The 20,770-nt window shown below is 51.1% G+C and overlaps 1 protein-coding gene across 7 annotated transcripts in view; it reads left to right on the top strand.

Moving 5' to 3' along the window:
* The window catches only part of LARP1B (La ribonucleoprotein domain family member 1B), a 603,652-nt gene that overhangs the window by 207,769 nt on the left and 375,113 nt on the right, over positions 1 to 20,770 (top strand). For all 7 annotated transcript variants that reach the window (XR_003940744.1, XR_003940743.1, XM_030191742.1 and 4 more), the window contains one exon: positions 1,585 to 1,729. Coding sequence is in view for 5 of the 7 variants with exons in the window: in XM_030191742.1 (XP_030047602.1) it covers positions 1,585 to 1,729 (145 nt within the window). In the remaining 2 variants the exon portion in view is untranslated. The remainder of the gene's footprint in view (positions 1 to 1,584; positions 1,730 to 20,770) is intronic.

Raw genomic sequence — 20,770 nt, 5'->3', positions numbered from 1 at the left:
GTCACTCACTGTTTCCCCAGCATGGCACCACTTCTGGACACAGTTCAAATCACTCACTGTCTCCCCAGCATGGCATGACTTCTGGTCATAGTTCAAATCACTCACTGCTTCCCCAGCATGACCAGGTTCCTGGACACTGTTCAAATCACTACCTGTTTCTCCAGCCGGGTCTGACTTCTGGCCACAGCTGAAATCATTCACTGCTTTACAGCACGGCACCTCTCTCTCCTTTGAGTGGAACAGCTGCTTAACTTTTCCTCCAAGCTTTCCCCAGCCTTGAAGGAGGTTTGTTATGAAGCCTTTCAACTTCTTCCCTTGTACCTGAGCTAGAGCAGCAATCTCCATGGGCTCACTTCCCCAGTCATCTTGGGCTTGGATCTCCTCTCCGACCTCTGAATTCTCTACCTCCCATTCCATGGTCTCCTCTCCCTTTATGGTCCCCAGCTGGTCCTCTCCCTCCTGATTATTCCTCCTCAGCCAATCCCCCTCCTCTCCCTCGGGATCCTGGGACTTGTAGTTCCCTTGCTGCTCCCTGTGCTTGCCCCCAGGGCTTTGCAGGAGTTCTTGGGAACCGTAGTCCTCCTCCCTTCTCCGGCTCTTGGGAAACTTATGCCTCCATGGGGGTGTGGCTTCCCAGCCCCTAGGATCCTGGGAATTGTAGTTTGAATCCCAGGTATGAAACCTACCCATCTTGCTCCTCTCCCGGATCCCTTCTTCCCTGACCCTCAGGGGTTCCTCACTGTACAAATCAATGTTGTATGACTTTGAACAGTCATTCTTAATTTGCATAATGGGGTTAATTTTAGAACAGGGCACACACAATAATTTTCTAAAAATTGCCTATTTTGTATAGTAAATAAGTGTATACTTGCCCCTGACATTATAAAATAGGTTCCTTCAACAACCTCCAGTACTGCACAAATGCTCTCAGACACCTGTAGCGAAGAATGTGTGCATGTGTGCTCAGTGTATGTGTGTTTTTATAAAATATACATACACATCGTAGTCTGATCATCTCCACCCAACCTCTGCCCCTAGAAATGCCTATGTGAAAATGGTGCAGTCTTTGATATGCCTACATTGTATTCGTGTTTACCGTGTGAAATTTTATAAAAAAACATTTTCTACTTTGAAAAACCTACTTTGCATATATTTATAAAATGTTTTATAAAATTACTCTTATGTCCAATGTTTTTTTTTGTTGAAATGCAATGACAAGTATATCTATTATATTGTGATTTGTATGGATAGCATAAGTACATAAGTAATGCCACACTGGGAAAAGACCAAGGGTTCATCGAGCCCAGCATCCTGTCCACGACAGCGGCCAATCCAGGCCAAGGGCACCTGGCAAGCTTCCCAAACGTACAAACATTCTATACATGTTATTCCTGGAACTGTGGATTTTTTCCAAGTCCATTTAGTAGTGGTTTATGGACTTGGCCTTTAGGAAACTGTTTAACCCCTTTTTAAACTCTGCCAAGCTAACCGCCTTCACCACATTCTCCGGGTTAGTTTTCTTTGACTCTTTTTAGGGTACATTTACTTGTCTTGTTTTTGCTGAAGATGTTTCTCTCTTTCCAGTGAGTATTATTTCAGTATAGAAAACTTGGAGAGGGACTTCTTTCTCAGAAGGAAAATGGATCTGCAGGGGTTTTTGCCCATTTCCCTGATTGCCAGCTTCCATCGGGTACAAGCTTTGACTTCAGATGCCAGTCTCATTTCTGAGGTAAGGTATTTAACTGAAAAAAAAATCTTATACTTGCATTGTTGTTTTACCCTTGGTAATGATATAGTATAGAGCAGTGGTTCTGAAACCTGTCTTGAAGGCCCACTAGCCAGTCAAGTTTTCAGGATATCCCTAATGAATATGCATACTTACTATAGTAACCATAGATGTACTATGAACAAACCATCAAAATCCTTTATTAATCAAACATAAGTCTATTACAATATTTCTCCTAAAATAAATAAAATTCCTCACATTCCACACATTCTCTTCTCAAACAAACCTCAATCATATACATCCTATATAATAATACTCACCTCCAACGTTCTGAGGCTGCCTGGAACCGTGGTTTCCGGCCAGAGTTAGATGGAGTAGATAAGTGACGTCAGGGAGAGGGGAGGAGCCATGAAGCAGGGAGCAGCGAATCGGCTGCAGTGAGTGTACAATGGCAGGGAGAGGAGCCTACTCCTCCGACCCAGCCAGCAGCAAACAACGACTCAGGCAGGGGCAGGAGTACTCCTACCCCTGTCTAGGAATCGCGCGACACTGCCTGCCAACCACTCGCGCTGCAACCCTCCCCTCCCCCCTTCCAACCACCCATGTCCAGTGACACTCCCCTCCTGTCCCCCCCCCCCCCCCCCGCATCACCCATGGCCCTCTGTAACGACGGATCACAGCCGCAAATACTCTGTCCGGCCACTGCTGCTGCTGCTGCTCCTGTTGAGCAGCAGCAGCCCGTACATAGCGAACAAAAGAAAAAAAAAATCTTACAACTAAAACGTATCTCCGTAGACAGCCATCTCACATTGGCTGACGTCTCGGCAGCTGCTCCTCGCCCCTCTACGTCACTGCCCCTGGGGAGGAGCGCAGCGACATCAGAGGGGAGAGGAGGAGCGGCTGCAGAGACGTCAGCCAATGTGAGATGTCTGTCTACGGAGGTGCGTTGTAGTTGTAAGATTTTTTTTTTCTTTTGTTCGTTATGTACGGGCTGCTGCTGCTCAACAGGAGCAGCAGCAGCGGCAGGACAGAGTTAGTATTTGCGGCTAAGGGGGCTGAGGGGGTTGATGTGGGCGCGGGGGAGGGGCTTGGTGATGCGCCGGGGGAGGGGCTTGGTGATATGCCGAAGAGGGGAGGGGCTTGGTGATGCACCGTTACAACATACCCAAACAATGCCCTCTTGCCACCTACGGGGTTCCACACTCCTCCTCTCCCCGTGAAAGCCGGAAGCACCTGGTTCCTGGGAGTATTCCATGTGAAAAACAAACCACCCACACCGTCACTGTTTGCCAACCAAGCCCCCCCCCCCCCCAACTAACAAGATTCCTCCACCTCTCATAAAAACACACTCCTACAAGTTCACCAGACAACCCCCTCCGTTGTATTGTTACACACACACACACACACAATATAAACTCCACACACACACAATTTCTCAACCCCACACACCAACTTTGACACACTCTCTATCACTTCCACACACACAAACACCGCCCCCCTCCTCAAAACCCCAGCAAAAAAACACACATACACTGATGCAGAACATGGAGAGATGCACAATCTCTCTCTCTCTCTCACCCCTGCAACAATAACCACCCTCAAAGACCCCCTCCACTTCCTCCCACTTTGCCAGCATGGCACACCCCCCCCCCCCCCCCCCCCCCCCCCCCCCCCCCGATCAAAAAAAAAAATGTACACACAAGAAAGCACCACACTAATACCAGACAGCAACAACACGGCCAACCCCCTCCCCCACCACCACCAGCAACGCTGACCCCCCTCCAAGCCCCCTGCCACACCCTCTCAGTTCACCACCACACACTCACTCACTCTCTGTCTCTCATATACACTCTCTCTGACACACTCACTGTCTATCACACTCTCTCTGTCACACACACACAGTCTCTATCTCTTTGTCCCTCTCTCTCACACAGAGTCTCACACACACAGACACTCTGTCTCTCACACACTCTCTCTCTCACACAAAGAAACACACACACTCTCTCTCACATTCTCTCTCTGACAGACACGCTCCATCTCTCACACACGCTCTTTCTAAAACATACACTCCGAGGAAAACTTTGCTAGCACCCGTTTCATTTCAAACACAAATGGGCCTTTTTTACTAGTTCACTCTATTCTATATAACCTTCAATAAACCACTGCTCTTAACATTATACAAATAGTGGACTGAAATACTTTTTCTATCAACACACTATCATACTTGGAGGGGCATTTTCGACCAGGGATGCCCATCTCTAAGAGCGCCCATCTCTGAGGACGGCGCCGCGAAGGGGCAGGGCCAACCATATTTTCGAACAAGATGGGCGTCCATCTTTTGTTAATACGGTTGGGGCCGGCCATATGTCAGAGATGGCCGGGTTTGAGATGGCCAGCCTCGGTTTTCGCCGATAATGGAAACCGAGGCCGGCGATCTCAAACCCAGCCAAATCCAAGGCATTTGGTCGTGGGAGGAGCCAGTATTTGTAGTGCATTGGTCCCCCTGACACGCCAGGACACCAACCGGGCACCCTAGGGGGCACTTCTAAAAATTTAAAAAAAAAAAATTGCACCCAAGTGCATAGCTCCCTTACCTTGGGTGCTGAGCCCCCCCCAAAAAAACCAAAACCCACTCTCCACAACTATACTCCACTACCATAGCCCTAAGGGGTGAAGGGTGGCACCTGCATGTGGGTACAGTGCATTTTGGGTGGGTTTTGAAGGGCTCCCATATTCCACCACAAGTGTAACAGGTGGGGGGGGGGGGGGGGGATGGGCCTGGGTCCGCCTGCCTGAAGTCCACTGCACCCACTAAAACTGCTCCAGGGACCTGTATACTGCTGCGATGGACCCGAGTATGACATTTGAGGCTGGCAAAAACAAATTTTTAAGTTGCTTTTTTGAGGGTGGGAGTGGGTTAGTGACCACTGGGGGAGTCAGGGGAGGTGATCCTCAATTCCCTCCGGTGGTCAGTTCAGGCACTGTTTTGGGACTTGGACCTGAAAAAAAAAGGGACCAAATAAAGTGGACCAAATTCTTGCCAGGGACGCCTTCTTTTTTCCATTATCGGCCGAGGGTGCCCATCTCTTAAGCACGCCCCGGCACGCCCCTGTCCCGCCCCTGTCCCGCCTTGGCTACCCTTCTGACACGCCCCTGGGAACTTTGGCCGTCCCGGCGACGGAAAGCAGTTGGAGCTGGCCAAAATTGGATTTTGATTATACCGATCTGGCCGGCTTCAGGAGATGGCCGGCCATCTCCCGATTTGTTTCGGAAGATGGCCGGCGATTTCTTTTGAAAATAAGCTGGATAGTAACATAGTAGATGACGGCAGAAAAAGACCTGCATGGTCCATCCAGTCTGCCCAACAAGATAAACTCATATGTGCTACTTTTTGTGTATACCTTACCTTGATTTGTATCTGCCATTTTCAGGGCACAGACCATAGAAGTCTGCCCAATACTAGCCCCTCCTCCCACCACCGGCTCTGCCACCCAATCTCGGCTAAGCTTCTGAGGATCCAATCCTTCTGAACAGGGTTCCTTTATGTTTATCCCACGCATGTTTGAATTCCGTTACCGTTTTCATCTCCACCACCTCCCGCAGGAGGGCATTCCAAGTATCCACCACTCTCTCCGTGAAAAAATACTTCCTGACATTTTTCTTGAGTCTGCCCCCCTTCAATCTCATTTCATGTCCTCTAGTTCTACTGCCTTCCCATCTCCGGAAAAGGTTTGTTTGCGGATTAATACCTTTCAAATATTTGAACGTCTATCATATCACCCCTGTTCCTCCTTTCCTCCAGGGTATACATGTTCAGATCAGCAAGTCTTTCCTCATACATCTTGTAATGCAAATCCCATACCATTCTCGTAGCTTTTCTTTGCACCGCTTCAATTCTTTTTACATCCTTAGCAAGATATGGCCACCAAAACTGAACACAATACTCCAAGTGGGGCCTCACATTCTCCACAAATAAAAATGTTACAAGAAATGATTTATCTTGGGGGAAAGAGCTCTAGAGCACTCGCTACTGTTTATAATTTAAGAGCAGGCGCTGTATTTATAAGTTTTAGGATATTAATTTCTCCACCAATCACCAAAGGTGGTAATTGCAATAAATTAAATAAATTAAGTATATATAAAAGATACCATATACTCAGAACACAAAGAGACCGTATTTTTAGCTTCAAAAAGGTTGATTTCATATACAATTGGACACGAGAGGTAGGTTTTAAGAGATCTTTACAGATAATCTGTGCTTAAGTAAGGCAAAGTAGCAGATCTAGATCAAAAGTTATGTTACTTACAAGTCATTGTTACATAGTATGAACAGCATGAGGTAAGCACATGTTTGCAGGACAGGAGCAGGGCTTCTGCAGTGAGTGGATCTGAGTTGCTTGCAGCTGAAGAGAGAATCTGAATCTTGGGGAAACAGCTTTTGCTTTTATATCTTGCAAGTTGCAGGAGGATATGATCACAGAGTCCCAGCACCTGCTTCCTGGTTTGCACTGGATAACTTGCAAGGCATTATGGTTATTGTAGTCTGTTCACATGATCTGCATTATAGGTCTCTCCTTTCTGCAGATTAGAGAGCTGCACGGCTTCCGTCCCCGAGGGATTCCCGCGGGGACGGAGGCAGTTCCTGCGGGGTTCCCGCGGGGATGGAAGCAGTTCTGCGGGGTTCCCGCGGGGACGGAGGCAATTCCTGCGGGGTTCCCGCGGGGATGGAACCAGTTCTGTGGGCTTCCCGTGGAAGTGTAAGCTGCACCTGCACCAGCCTCTCATCTACCGAATACCAATTTATTTGAGTGCTGTCTCCTCCTCCTCTTCTTCCTTGCTTTAACAGCATAAATGTGGAAAGTCTTCCATTAAGGAGGTGGTAGAGTCACAAATGATGACGGAATTCAAAAAGGCGTGCTAACCTTAAATGGCTGCATGTGTGTGGATATGTCAAGTGACACTTAGATGGCGACTCTGGCTGTGATGAACTAGAGCTGATACCTGGCAGACTTGTATGGTCTGTGTCTCATACATGGCAATCTGGTGTAGGATGGGCTGGAAAGGGCTTAGACAGCAACTTCAGTGGCTGGAACATGAGGACAGTGCTGGACAGACTTTTATGGTCTGTGTCCCACAAATGACAACATGAATAGGCTGGAGTGGGCTTCAATGGCAACTCCAGCAGTTGGAACATAAGGATGGGGCCAGATAGACTTCTGTGGTCTTTGTTCCAGAAACACGAAAGAAAGACCATAATCAAGTATATAATATCACACTCGTTGATTTAATGATGAATTGATCATGAGTGTGACTATTGGGCAGAGTGGATGGACCGTTCAGGTCTATTTGCTGTCACTTACTATGTTACTATTAATCCTCTTTGCTCCCAGGCTGGTGCACAGACCTCAGCTCTGACACAGGCACGAGAATCAGATGTCACCTGACCAACTGGCGCGTGCATGTGGCGACCTCTCAGCACACACTGCCAGTGAATCAGAGACAAATCTTACATGTGCGCACCAGAGTGTTCCAAGTTCCAACTTTCGTTCCTTTCTTGCCTACAGTGCTGTGGTTCAAATCCAGAGAGAGACTGAGGGAGCTGACTGGAACTTTCTTTTATGTACTATTAAATTCTTACGGGGATGGGTGGGGATGGGTTAAATTCTTGCGGGGACGGGTGGGGACGGGTTGGGATGGTTTAAATTTTTGCGGGGATGGGTGGGGATGGGTAAGATTCCAGTGGGGATGGGTGGGGACGGGTAAGATTCCAGCAGGGACGGGCGGGGATGGGTAAGATTTCTGTCCCCGTGCAACTCTCTACTGCAGATGTCCTGGCGTCCATTTGTCTGATAGTTGATGGGAGGGGCAGGTATACCTTTGACAAGCAAATGTCTTGTTTATGGTTTCCCCTCTGAAGTCTTTGTTATCAATAGCTGGAGTTATGCCTTTTCCAGACTATCTGTCTGCTGGTGGAGATGTCTATGTGATTCTTCAAGTATCCACCTTAGTCATGCTTTTGTTCAGTCTTTTTAGGTGGGAGGGCAGAGAGAGTTTTATTTCTCTTTGAAGCACAGTACCCTTTTGTCTCTTAAATGTCTTTTAAATGTTCCCCAAAGGGAGAGGGAAGAGGGCTTTTGGAATGAAAGCCAGTTCTGCTGCAGTGTCAAATATATATTTTTAAAAGCTGCACAAATATATTGGTGTATATATATTTCTCCGAGGACAAGCAGGCTGCTTGTTCTCACTGATGGGTTGACGTCCTCGGCAGCCCCCTCCATCGGAAAGTTTACTAGCAAAGGCCTTTGCTAGTCCTCGCGCGCCCATGCGCACCGCGCATGCGCGGCCGTCTTCCCGCCCGAAACCGGCTCGAGCCGGCCAGTCTTCTTTCGTCCGCACTCGGTACGGTCGTGTTACGCCGTTCGTGCCCCAGAGAGTCGACCTCGCGCGTCCTTTTCGACGTGTTTTTGTCCTTTTTTTCCTTGAGAAAAGTTTGGGAAGCGCTCCGGTAGTATTCCGGAAGACCCTTTCGGGTTTTCTGCCCTTCCCGTATTTCTTAGTTTTTGCCCCGTAAGTTTTCTTTCGTTGTCGGGGTAGGCCTCTTTTGGCCTCGGTCGAGATTTTTCTCCCTCTAAATTTTGGTGCTTCAATTTTCGCCATTTCGGCTTTTGATTTCGCCGGCGTGATTTTTCCGCCCATGACATCGAAGCCTTCCAGCGGCTTCAAGAAGTGCACCCAGTGCGCCCGGGTAATCTCGCTCACTGATAGGCACTCTGCGTGTCTTCAGTGTCTAGGGGCCCAGCACCGCCCTCAGAACTGCAGTCTGTGTTCCCTGTTACAAAGGCGGACTCAGGTAGCGAGATTAGCCCAGTGGAACGTTTTGTTCTCGGGCTCTTCATCGGCATCGGCACCGGAGGCATCGAGTGCATCAACGTCGTCAGCGTCCGGACCATCTTCCTTGGCTGCCGCTCCATCGACTGCATCGAGGCATCGGACCTCTGCATCGGCGCCGAGGCATCGGGCGACTGTATCGACGTCGGTGGTACCGAGACTTCGTCTGCTGATGTCGTCGGACGGAGGTGCATCGTCAGGAGTGCAGGTGAGGGCTGTCCATTCCCCTGCTGGTGGCGGTGAGCCTTCAGGTGGGTCTCCTCCTACCCTGAGGGCTCCTGCGGTACAGCCCCCCCGGGATCGACCCTCTTTGGTCTCGGCCCCGAGGAAGCGACGGATGGATTCTATGTCCTCCTCGTCGGTGCCGGGGAGCTCTGGTGACATGCTTCGGAAGAAGTCGAAGAAGCATCGACACTGGTCTCCTCCCCGCGTCGGCACCGAGAGCTCTGGGTCGCCGCGGGATTTGGCACCCAGCAGGCATCGGCACCGAGAGGACCGCTCACCCTCTGTTCAGGAGGTGTCGATGCGCTCCACTCTGGACAGCCCGGAACAGCCTCCTCGCCCGGAACAGGTTCTGGCGTCGACGCTTGCATCGACCTCTCAGCCTTTCTCTGCAGCCGCTCTAAACGAGAGCCTCCGGGCCGTTCTCCCAGAGATTCTGGGAGAGCTGTTGCGCCCTACCCCTCCGGTACCGGCGGTGCTTGCGCCTCCGGTACCGTCGAGCGTGGCGCCGGCTGGCCCATCGCCCAGGTTGAGGTCCCCGACGTCGGTACCGCGTGCGGTGCCGACCGCGGCCACCTCCCAGGAAGGCTCCCCGACTACGTCGGCGGAGGGAGCTTCGCCGATGCGGGCGAGGGAGTACCTCTCGACGCCCCCACCGTGGACGGGGTTCCACCGAGTCGAGCAGGGCGAGGTTGCAGACACAGGTCCGTGAACTTGTGTCTGACACCGAGGGTGAGGCCTCGTGGGAGGAAGAGGAGGACCCCAGATATTTCTCTGACGAGGAGTCTGAGGGTCTTCCTTCTGATCCTACTCCCTCTCCTGAAAGACAACTTTCTCCTCCCGAGAGTCTGTCTTTTGCTTCCTTTGTCCGGGAGATGTCTACGGCCATCCCCTTCCTGGTGGTTGTGGAGGACGAGCCCAGGGCTGAAATGTTTGAGCTCCTGGACTATCCTTCTCCACCTAAGGAAGCGTCCACTGTTCCCTTGCACCATGTCCTGAAAAAGACATTGCTTGCGAACTGGACCAAGCCACTAAGTAATCCCCACATTCCCAAGAAGATCGAGTCCCAGTACCGGATCCATGGGGACCCAGAGCTGATGCGCACCCAGTTGCCTCATGACTCTGGAGTTGTGGATTTGGCCCTAAAGAAGGCTAAGAGTTCTAGGGAGCATGCTTCGGCGCCCCCGGGCAAAGACCCTAGAACCTTAGACTCCTTTGGGAGGAAGGCCTACCATTCTTCTATGCTCGTGGCCAAGATCCAGTCTTACCAGCTCTACACGAGCATACACATGCGGAACAATGTGCGGCAGTTGGCGGGCTTGGTTGATGCTCTTCCCCCTGAGCAAGCCAAGCCTTTTCAGGAGGTGGTCAGGCAGCTGAAGGCGTGCAGAAAATTCCTGGCCAGAGGAGTTTATGACACTTTTGATGTTGCGTCCAGGGCCGCTGCTCAAGGTGTGGTGATGCGCAGGCTCTCATGGCTGCGTGCCGCCGACCTGGAGAATAGACTCCAGCAGCGGATTGCGGACTCGCCTTGCCGTGCGGACAACATTTTTGGAGAAAAAGTCGAGCAGGTGGTAGAGTCTCTCCACCAGCGGGACACCGCATTCGACAAGTTCTCCCGCCGGCAGCCTTCAGCCTCTACCTCTACAGGTAGAAGATTTTTCGGGGGAAGGAAGACTGGTCCCTATGCTTCTGGTAAACGTAGGTACAATCCTCCTTCCCGACAGCCTGCGGCCCAGGCTAAGCCCCAGCGCGCTCGCTCTCGTCAGCAGCGTGCGCCTCAGCAAGGCCCCGCGGCTCCCCAGCAAAAGCAAGGGGCGAGCTTTTGACTGGCTCCAGCAGAGCATAGCCGACATCCAAGTGTCAGTGCCGGGCGACCTGCCGGTCGGGGGGAGGTTGAAAGCTTTTCACCAAAGGTGGCCTCTCATAACCTCCGACCAGTGGGTTCTGCAAATAGTCCAGCAAGGATACACCCTCAATTTGGCCTCAAAACCTCCAAATTGTCCACCGGGAGCTCAGTCTTACAGCTTCCAGCACAAGCAGGTACTTGCAGAGGAACTCTCCGCCCTTCTCAGCGCCAATGCGGTCGAGCCCGTGCCATCCGGGTAAGAAGGGCTGGGATTCTATTCCAGGTACTTCCTTGTGGAAAAGAAAACAGGGGGGATGCGTCCCATCCTAGACCTAAGGGCCCTGAACAAATATCTCGTAAAAGAAAAGTTCAGGATGCTTTCCCTGGGCACCCTTCTCCCCATGATTCAGCAAAACGATTGGCTATGCTCTCTGGACTTGAAGGATGCCTACACACACATCCCGATACTGCCAGCTCACAGACAGTATCTGCGATTTCAGTTGGGCACACGCCACTTCCAGTACTGTGTGCTACCCTTTGGGCTCGCCTCTGCTCCCAGGGTGTTCACGAAGTGCCTAGCTGTGGTAGCAGCGGCACTTCGCAGGCTGGGGGTGCACGTGTTCCCATATCTCGACGATTGGCTGGTGAAGAACACATCCGAGGCAGGAGCCCTGCAGTCCATGCAGATGACTATTCGCCTCCTGGAGCTACTGGGGTTTGTGATAAATTACCCAAAGTCCCATCTTCTCCCAGTGCAGAAACTCGAATTCATAGGAGCCCTGCTGGATTCTCGGACTGCTCGCGCCTATCTCCCAGAGGCGAGAGCCAACAACTTGTTGTCCCTCGTCTCGCGGGTGCGTGCGTCCCAGCAGATCACAGCTCGGCAGATGTTGAGATTGCTGGGCCACATGGCCTCCACAGTTCATGTGACTCCCATGGCCCGCCTTCACATGCGATCTGCTCAATGGACCTGTAGGTGGTTATATATATATTTTGTAAGAGGCCAATTCCTACCTATGTACTCGCTTATGTCTAGGGGGCGTGGCCTCTGCCCAACCTTAGCTGCATGGAAAATAACGGACAGACCAATGGAATATATTAGTTTATTTATACAGCGTTATATACAAAAATATAGAAAACTCTTATCAGCTTATAGCATCAGCAATTCCTGATTGCATGCACAATGATACCAAAAATATAGAGAATAACTATGATTATCCTATTGGCTAATCTGTAATGACAGATAAACACAATACCAAGATCCTAATGATTACCACACAAATCTTATACTAGGCTAACAGCGAGTAGAGATCATAAATCCTGACGTCACGCATCTGAGGGGTCCGAGCACAGACTAATTATCTAACCCAGCCTGAAGGAAGTAAACTATGATCTCACCGTCCCGGTCACCAGATCAGATTCCTTCCGATACCTCAGCCGAATGTCTCAGCGAGGTCCCACAAGCTCAGGTGATGCACTTGTCTTGATCAGCCACAGATGATACAGACTCAGTATAGATCCTGTAGACAGCTGTAACCTGGGGAAAAGCTTTGCCAGGTATTATCAGTAAGTCTCTCAGGTAAATCAGGTGCTTGCAGAAATGCAAGTGTTCTCCTCTTCTGTTCTTCTGTTCTTCTCTTCGGTTCTTCAGCAACTAACTTTCTTCTGTTCCCGCTTCTCAGACCAATCAGTTTTCTGGGAGCCAATCAGAAATAATCCCACCATGTACTCCCAGCATCTGTATGAAGCTTCCTTTGTCTGTCTTATCTCGTAAGCTCTCTCTCTCACTCTCTCTCCCTCAGGGACATGCATTCTCCCCCGATACAGAGTGACCTTGGAGGTGGTGCAGGCTTCAGTAAATCTATTACAAGCTGAAATGCTGACTTCTGCACAGTTGGTAGTCAGACATATAGATGAAAGGTTGCAGCGTCCATTTTGGCTGTAAAGGTGCTCTCATGTGCACCCCGGGTGGGTGAGATCACAGCAAATACTCCTACAGATTCCCCCCCTTGGAGATGGAAATTACTACAAGGGAGTAAAGGCCTTCTCCAACCTAACTACAAAAATAAGCCAGACAGTTCAGTCAGGATTCAGGTACAACTTCATGGTCAACTACAAAAAGTTTCAAAGTAAATCTCAACTAATGCAAACTAACACACTCCCAACAGTTCTATGAAGCAAAATAATGTTCACAAGGAAATCAAAAATGCTAATACAGCAAAATACTGAATAATAGAACCCGCATGTGCAGTTAGTTAAAAGTCTTAACACATGAAAATTAATCAAACAAATCATGAACCATAATCACATAGATCATGAAAATCACATCATGCAAAGCAAAGCATATTAGTACAGAAAAGTGAAAACAGAATAAATTGTTGGCAAAACGCTGGTCAGATGTAACTACATAAAGTCTTGCAATCTCATCGCCGTAGGTGACAAAGTGTTTACGCGATAGCGTAAATGACGAAGGTCTCTCCAAAACACTACAGCACCCAGGAACATGATGAACCACGAGATGGTCAAAAGTGGGATGACAACGTGAGTGGACATGTGGAACTGGGTGACATCAGATGAACGACGTTTGTAATCTGCAACCTCGAGAGTCTCATGGTCAACAGATAATTCAACAGTATGAGAGTCTTTGGACTGTAAAAATGGTATAAGGTCCATAGCAAAGTCAATAGGATGTCCACGAAATACATCAAGCACTTCCAACTCAGAAACAACCAGGAAACTCCTCCTACATGGGCAACAGCATACTTGGGTACAGCGATCACACAAACATTGCAAGGAAGAGTGTAACGGTTGATTACATCATGCTTCTGGAAGGTGACAGTAAGTTCCGTACTAGGTGTGCTAACTAACCATACCGTATCCAGTACAGCTACAGTGGTATCAGAAAAATCGTCATATTTTGACACGGTAACCTTACACTTCTCTTGGACATTCTCTGTGGACAAGCCACAAAGAGCTTCTGTTGTGTCTTTCAGGAAAGGTTTACCAGGGCATAGCCAATTAACATCTTTAGTTTTGTGGCAAAGGTCTAAGTTAGGGACCAAATAATGTTGCGGAGCATCCTGTTGGTAAGCAACATACTTAGGTGTATCAACATTAAGGTACAAATTCTCATGCCACGTACCTACATTTACAACTTGTTTAAGCTGGTATACATTCTCAGGCATAATAAATGGCAAATTAAGGTTGAAGGCAATTTCCATAGGCTCCATATCCAAATAAAGGGGAAGGGCAGTACCTAAATGAAATGCGATTTGAATTTGAAAAGGTTCAATAGACAAACGGGTAACTTTGGCAAAGGCATCTTTAACAACATCAGATGGTATCAGGTACGTTGGTATCTGTCCCTGCATTAGCTTACTAACACTAGTATCTACTTCCCTAAATAAATCCTGGATAAGGTCCTTAACAGGTTGTATAAACACACGGTCTTCATTCATGGTACCTTTAATTGTCAACAAATCAGCTGTGTTAGCACTAATTTTATGTGTATGTAAATTCACAAGAGTGACCGTATCAGCAATAGTTTTACCCTGGGCCACAAGTTGGCTCTGTTGGACTACCAATTTGGTCTCGATGGCTTTCAAGTCTGCTTGGATGGCTTGTATATTGGCCTGCAGCTTTTGGACAGAAACTACGTTGGCAACAGACATGGAAATACCAAAAAGTGAACCAATGGCCGAAAAAATCAAACCACCGGCCAGACCAAGAAAACGCTTAGATCTGGACCTGGAATTATAAGGTTGCATAGGTTGTACCATGACTTTGTCCAGTTGATGCAAAATGTTCTTCACTTGTGCACGGGCATTTTGCATATAATTGAGAAACCAGGAATGGGTAACAGCAGACAGAGATAAGTTACTCATATTGAAATGTTTCAGTAGTACATGCATTGGGTCAAGGGACACAACTACTTTCTGTGGAACAATCTGGGACTGGGTAATCAGGAAGCCAGGGGTATCTTGCAGAACAACTCCAGACATGGGACCAGGTTCGATCATCTTGGACCACGATCCCAGCAGCACGGAGATCAAGAACACGATCATCAGGGTTCTTTTCTGCATCTGCAAGGTACAAAGAAAACAGACTATGCTGTTGGGGTGTTAGTACAGTTCGTGTCATCAACACATATGTCTGGAATCAAATGACTGGGATGACGTGGTCCCAACTGATTGATGTGGACCCATTTAAGGGTGTCTTCACCCTTAGTATTTTCCTTGAGGCAAATTTGGTAAGCCACAGGTGAAGCTTTTTCCACTATTGGGAATGGACCACGCCAACTAGGCAGAAACTTCCTTTCTTTAACCTTGTTTCTGGCAAAATTGAAGTAGAATACCTTGTCGCCAATTTGGTATTCTTTAGAGGTAGTCCCTTGATCATAATAGGCTTTTCTACCTCTAGCGCTACTTTCCAAATTTTTCTGAGCAAAGGCAAAGGCACTTTGCAAATGCTTACGCAAATGGGTGACATATTCATGAGTGGAGGTAGCACTGGACAAGTTCACATCATTAGTCCTGTACAACAAATGAATTGGTAATGTCATTTCTCCGAGGACAAGCAGGCTGCTTGTTCTCACTGATGGGTGACGTCCACGGCAGCCCCTCCAATCGGAAACTTCACTAGCAAAGTCCTTTGCTAGCCCTCGCGCGCCCGCGCGCACCGCGCATGCGCGGCCGTCTTCCCGCCCGAAACCGGCTCGAGCCGGCCAGTCTTCTTTTGTCCGCACTCGGTACGGTCGTGTTTCGCCGTGTCGGGCCCCGGAAAGTTGACCTCGCGCGTCCAAATTGTTTTTTGAGCGTGTTTTTTTCTTCAGAAAAGCTTTTCTAAAGTCGGGAAGTGCTCCGGAAACCCTCCACCGGGTTTCGTGTCAATCCTCCCCGTACTTCCAGCTTTTTGCCCCGGTAAGTTTTCTTTCGTCGTCGGGGTAGGCCTCTTTTTGGCCTCGGTCGAGATTTTTCTCCCTCTAAATTTTGGTGCTTCAATTTTCGCCATTTCGGCTTTTGATTTCGCCGGCGTGATTTTTCCGCCCATGACATCGAAGCCTTCCAGCGGCTTCAAGAAGTGCACCCAGTGCGCCCGGGTTATCTCGCTCACTGATCGACACTCGTCGTGTCTTCAGTGTCTGGGGGCCGAGCACCGCCCTCAGAACTGCAGTCTGTGTTCCCTGCTTCAAAGGCGGACTCAGGTAGCGAGACTAGCCCAGTGGAACGTGTTGTTCTCGGGCTCTTCGTCGGCATCGGCACCGGGATCTTCGAGTGCATCGACGTCGTCAGCGTCCAGACCATCTTCCTCGGCCGCCCTTGCATCGAGCGCATCGAGGCATCGGGCCTCTGCATCGGCGCCGAGACATCGGATAGCTGCATCGACGTCGGTGGTACCAGGACCTCGTCTGCTGATGTCGTCGGACGGTGGTGCATCGGGTGGAGTGCAGGTGAGGGCTGTCCATTCCCCTGCTGGTGGCGGTGAGCCCTCGGGTGGGTCTCCTCCTACCCTGAGGGCTCCTGCGGTACAGCCCCCCCCGAGATCGACCCTCTTCGGTCTCGGCCCCGAGGAAGCGACGGGTGGATTCGACGTCCTCCTCATCGGTGCCGGGGAGCTCCGGTGACATGCTTCGGAAGAAGTCGAAGAAGCATCGACACCGGTCCCCTCCCCGCGTCGGCACCGAGAGCTCTGGGTCGCCGAGGGAGTCGGCACCCAGCAGGCATCGGCACCGAGAGGACCGCTCACCCTCTGTTCAGGAGGTGTCGATGCGCTCCGCTCTGGACAGCCCAGAACAGCCTCCACGCCCGGAACAGGTACTGACGTCGACGCCTGCATCGACCTCCATGCCTTTCTCTGCAGCCGCTCTGAACGAGAGCCTCCGGGCCGTTCTCCCAGAGATTCTGGGGGAGCTGTTGCGCCCTACCCCTCCGGTACCGGCGGTGCTTGCGCCTCCGGTACCGTCGAGCGTGGCGCCGGCTGGCCCATCGCCCGGGGTGAGGTCCCCGACGTCGGTACCGCGTGCGGTGCCGACTGCGGCCACCTCCCAGGAGGGCTCCCCGACTACGTCGGCGGAGGGAGCTTCGCCGATGCGGGCGAGGGAGTCTACCTCTCGACGCCCCCATCGTGGACGTGGCTCCACGGAGTCGAGCCGGGCCCGGTTGCAGACGCAGGTCCGTGAACTTGTGTCTGACACCGAGGGTGAGGCCTCGTGGGAAGAAGAAGAAGATCCCAGATATTTCTCTGACGAGGAGTCTGAGGGTCTTCCTTCTGATCCCACTCCCTCTCCTGAAAGACAGCTTTCTCCTCCTGAGAGTCTGTCTTTTGCTTCCTTTGTCCGGGAGATGTCTACGGCCATCCCCTTCCCGGTGGTTGTGGAGGACGAGCCCAGGGCTGAAATGTTTGAGCTCCTGGACTATCCTTCTCCACCTAAGGAAGCGTCCACTGTTCCCTTGCATCATGTCCTAAAAAAGACATTGCTTGCGAACTGGACGAAACCTCTAACTAATCCCCACATCCCCAAGAAGATCGAGTCCCAGTACCGGATCCATGGGGACCCAGAGCTGATGCGCACCCAGTTGCCTCACGACTCTGGAGTTGTGGATCTGGCCCTAAAGAAGGCTAAGAGTTCTAGAGAGCATGCTTCGGCGCCCCCGGGCAAAGACTCTAGAACCTTAGACTCCTTTGGGAGGAAGGCCTACCATTCCTCTATGCTCGTGTCCAAGATCCAGTCTTACCAGCTCTACACGAGCATCCACATGCGGAACAATGTGCGGCAGTTGGCGGGCTTGGTTGATGCTCTTCCCCCTGAGCAAGCCAAGCCTTTTCAGGAGGTGGTCAGGCAGCTGAAGGCGTGCAGAAAATTCCTGGCCAGAGGAGTTTATGACACTTTTGATGTTGCGTCCAGGGCCGCTGCTCAAGGTGTGGTGATGCGCAGGCTCTCATGGCTGCGTGCCGCCGACCTGGAGAATAGAATCCAGCAGCGGATTGCGGACTCGCCTTGCCGTGCGGATAACATTTTTGGCGAAAAAGTCGAACAGGTGGTAGAGTCTCTCCACCAGCGGGACACCGCATTCGACAAATTCGCCCGCCGGCAGCCTTCAGCTTCTACCTCTACAGGTAGACGATTTTTCGGGGGAAGGAAGACTGTTCCCTATACTTCTGGCAAGCGTAGGTACAATCCTCCTTCTCGACAGCCTGCGGCCCAGGCTAAGCCCCAGCGCGCTCGCTCTCGTCAGCAGCGTGCGCCTCAGCAAGGCCCCGCGGCTCCCCAGCAAAAGCAAGGGGCGAGCTTTTGACTGGCTCCAGCAGAGCATAGCCGACATCCAAGTGTCAGTGCCGGGCGACCTGCCAGTCGGGGGGAGGTTGAAAGCTTTTCACCAAAGGTGGCCTCTCATAACCTCCGATCAGTGGGTTCTCCAAATAGTCCGGCAAGGATACACCCTCAATTTGGCCTCAAAACCTCCAAATTGTCCACCGGGAGCTCAGTCTTACAGCTTCCAGCACAAGCAGGTACTTGCAGAGGAACTCTCCGCCCTTCTCAGCGCCAATGCGGTCGAGCCCGTGCCATCCGGGCAAGAAGGGCTGGGATTCTATTCCAGGTACTTCCTTGTGGAAAAGAAAACAGGGGGGATGCGTCCCATCCTAGACCTAAGGGCCCTGAACAAGTATCTCGTAAAAGAAAAGTTCAGGATGCTTTCCCTGGGCACCCTTCTCCCCATGATTCAGCAAAACGATTGGCTATGCTCTCTGGACTTGAAGGATGCCTATACACACATCCCGATACTGCCAGCTCACAGACAGTATCTGCGATTTCAGCTGGGCACACGCCACTTCCAGTACTGTGTGCTACCCTTTGGGCTCGCCTCTGCACCCAGGGTGTTCACAAAGTGCCTAGCTGTGGTAGCAGCGGCGCTTCGCAGGCTGGGGGTGCACGTGTTCCCATATCTCGACGATTGGCTGGTGAAGAACACATCCGAGGCAGGAGCCCTGCAGTCCATGCAGATGACTATTCGCCTCCTGGAGCTACTGGGGTTTGTGATAAATTACCCAAAGTCCCATCTTCTCCCAGTGCAGAAACTCGAATTCATCGGAGCCCTGCTGGATTCTCGGACGGCTCGCGCCTATCTCCCAGAGACGAGAGCCAACAACTTGTTGTCCCTCGTCTCGCGGGTGCGAGTGTCCCAGCAGATCACAGCTCGGCAGATGTTGAGATTGCTGGGCCACATGGCCTCCACAGTTCATGTGACTCCCATGGCCCGCCTTCACATGAGATCTGCTCAATGGACCCTAGCCTCCCAGTGGTATCAGGCCGCTGGGGGTCTAGAGGACGTGATCCACCTGTCCACGAGTTTTCTCGAATCCCTGTTTTGGTGGACGATTTGCTCCAATTTGACTCTGGGACGTCCCTTCCAAATTCCTCAGCCACAAAAAGTGCTGACCACGGATGCGTCTCTCCTGGGATGGGGAGCTCATGTCGATGGGCTTCACACCCAAGGAAGTTGGTCCCTCCAAGAACGCGATCTACAGATCAATCTTCTGGAGTTGCGAGCGATCTGGAACGCTCTGAAGGCTTTCAGAGATCGGCTGTCCCACCAAATTATCCAAATTCAGACAGACAATCAGGTTGCCATGTACTATGTCAACAAGCAGGGGGGCACCGGATCTCGCCCCCTGTGTCAGGAAGCCGTCAGCATGTGGCTCTGGGCTCGCCGTCAGGGCATGGTGCTCCAAGCCACATATCTGGCAGGCGTAAACAACAGTCTGGCCGACAGGTTGAGCAGGATTATGCAACCTCACGAGTGGTCGCTCAATTCCCGTGTGGTGCGACAGATCTTCCAGGCGTGGGGCACCCCCCTGGTGGATCTCTTCGCATCTCAAGTGAACCACAAGGTCCCTCAGTTCTGTTCCAGGCTTCAGGCCCACGGCAGACTGGCGTCGGATGCCTTCCTCCTGGATTGGGGGGAAGGTCTGCTGTATGCTTATCCTCCCATACCTCTGGTGGGGAAGACTTTGTTGAAACTCAAGCAAGACCGAGGCACCATGATTCTGATTGCTCCCTTTTGGCCGCGTCAGATCTGGTTCCCTCTTCTTCTGGAGTTATCCTCCGAAGAACCGTGGAGATTGGAGTGTTTTCCGACCCTCATCACGCAGGACGACGGGGCTCTTCTGCATCCCAACCTCCAGTCCCTGGCTCTCACGGCCTGGATGTTGAGGGCGTAGACTTTGCCTCTTTGGGTCTGCCAGAGGGTGTCTCCCGCATCTTGCTTGCTTCCAGGAAAGACTCCACTAAGAGAAGTTACTTCTTTCATTGGAGGAGGTTTGCCGTCTGGTATGACAGCAAGGCCCTAGATCCTCGCTCTTGTCCTACACAGACCCTGCTTGAATACCTTCTGCACTTGTCTGAGTCTGGTCTGAAGACCAACTCCGTAAGGGTTCACCTTAGTGCAATCAGTGCATACCATTACCAAGTGGAAGGTAAGCCGATCTCAGGACAGCCTTTAGTTGTTCGCTTCATGAGAGGTTTGCTTTTGTCAAAGCCCCCTGTCAAGCCTCCTACAGTGTCATGGGATCTCAATGTCGTTCTCACCCAGCTGATGAAACCTCCTTTTGAGCCACTGAATTCCTGCCATCCGAAGTACTTGACCTGGAAGGTCATTTTCTTGGTGGCAGTTACTTCGGCTCGTAGAGTCAGTGAGCTTCAGGCCCTGGTAGCCCAGGCCCCTTACACCAAATTTCATCACAACAGAGTAGTCCTCCGCACTCACCCTAAGTTTCTGCCAAAGGTCGTGTCGGAGTTCCATCTGAACCAGTCAATTGTCTTGCCAACATTCTTTCCCCGTCCTCATTCCTGCCCTGCTGAACGTCAGCTGCACACATTGGACTGCAAGAGAGCATTGGCCTTCTACCTGGAGCGGACACAGCCCACCAGACAGTCCGCCCAATTGTTTGTTTCTTTTGACCCCAATAGGAGGGGAGTGGCTGTAGGGAAACGCACCATATCCAATTGGCTAGCAGATTGCATTTCCTTCACTTACGCCCAGGCGGGGCTGGCTCTTGAGGGTCATGTCACGGCTCATAATGTTAGA

The sequence above is a fragment of the Microcaecilia unicolor genome, chromosome 2, assembly GCF_901765095.1.
Source record: "Microcaecilia unicolor chromosome 2, aMicUni1.1, whole genome shotgun sequence".
Classification (NCBI taxonomy): domain Eukaryota; kingdom Metazoa; phylum Chordata; class Amphibia; order Gymnophiona; family Siphonopidae; genus Microcaecilia; species Microcaecilia unicolor.
Note: the sequence above shows the minus strand (reverse complement) of the source record. Positions and strands in the feature narration are given on the sequence as shown.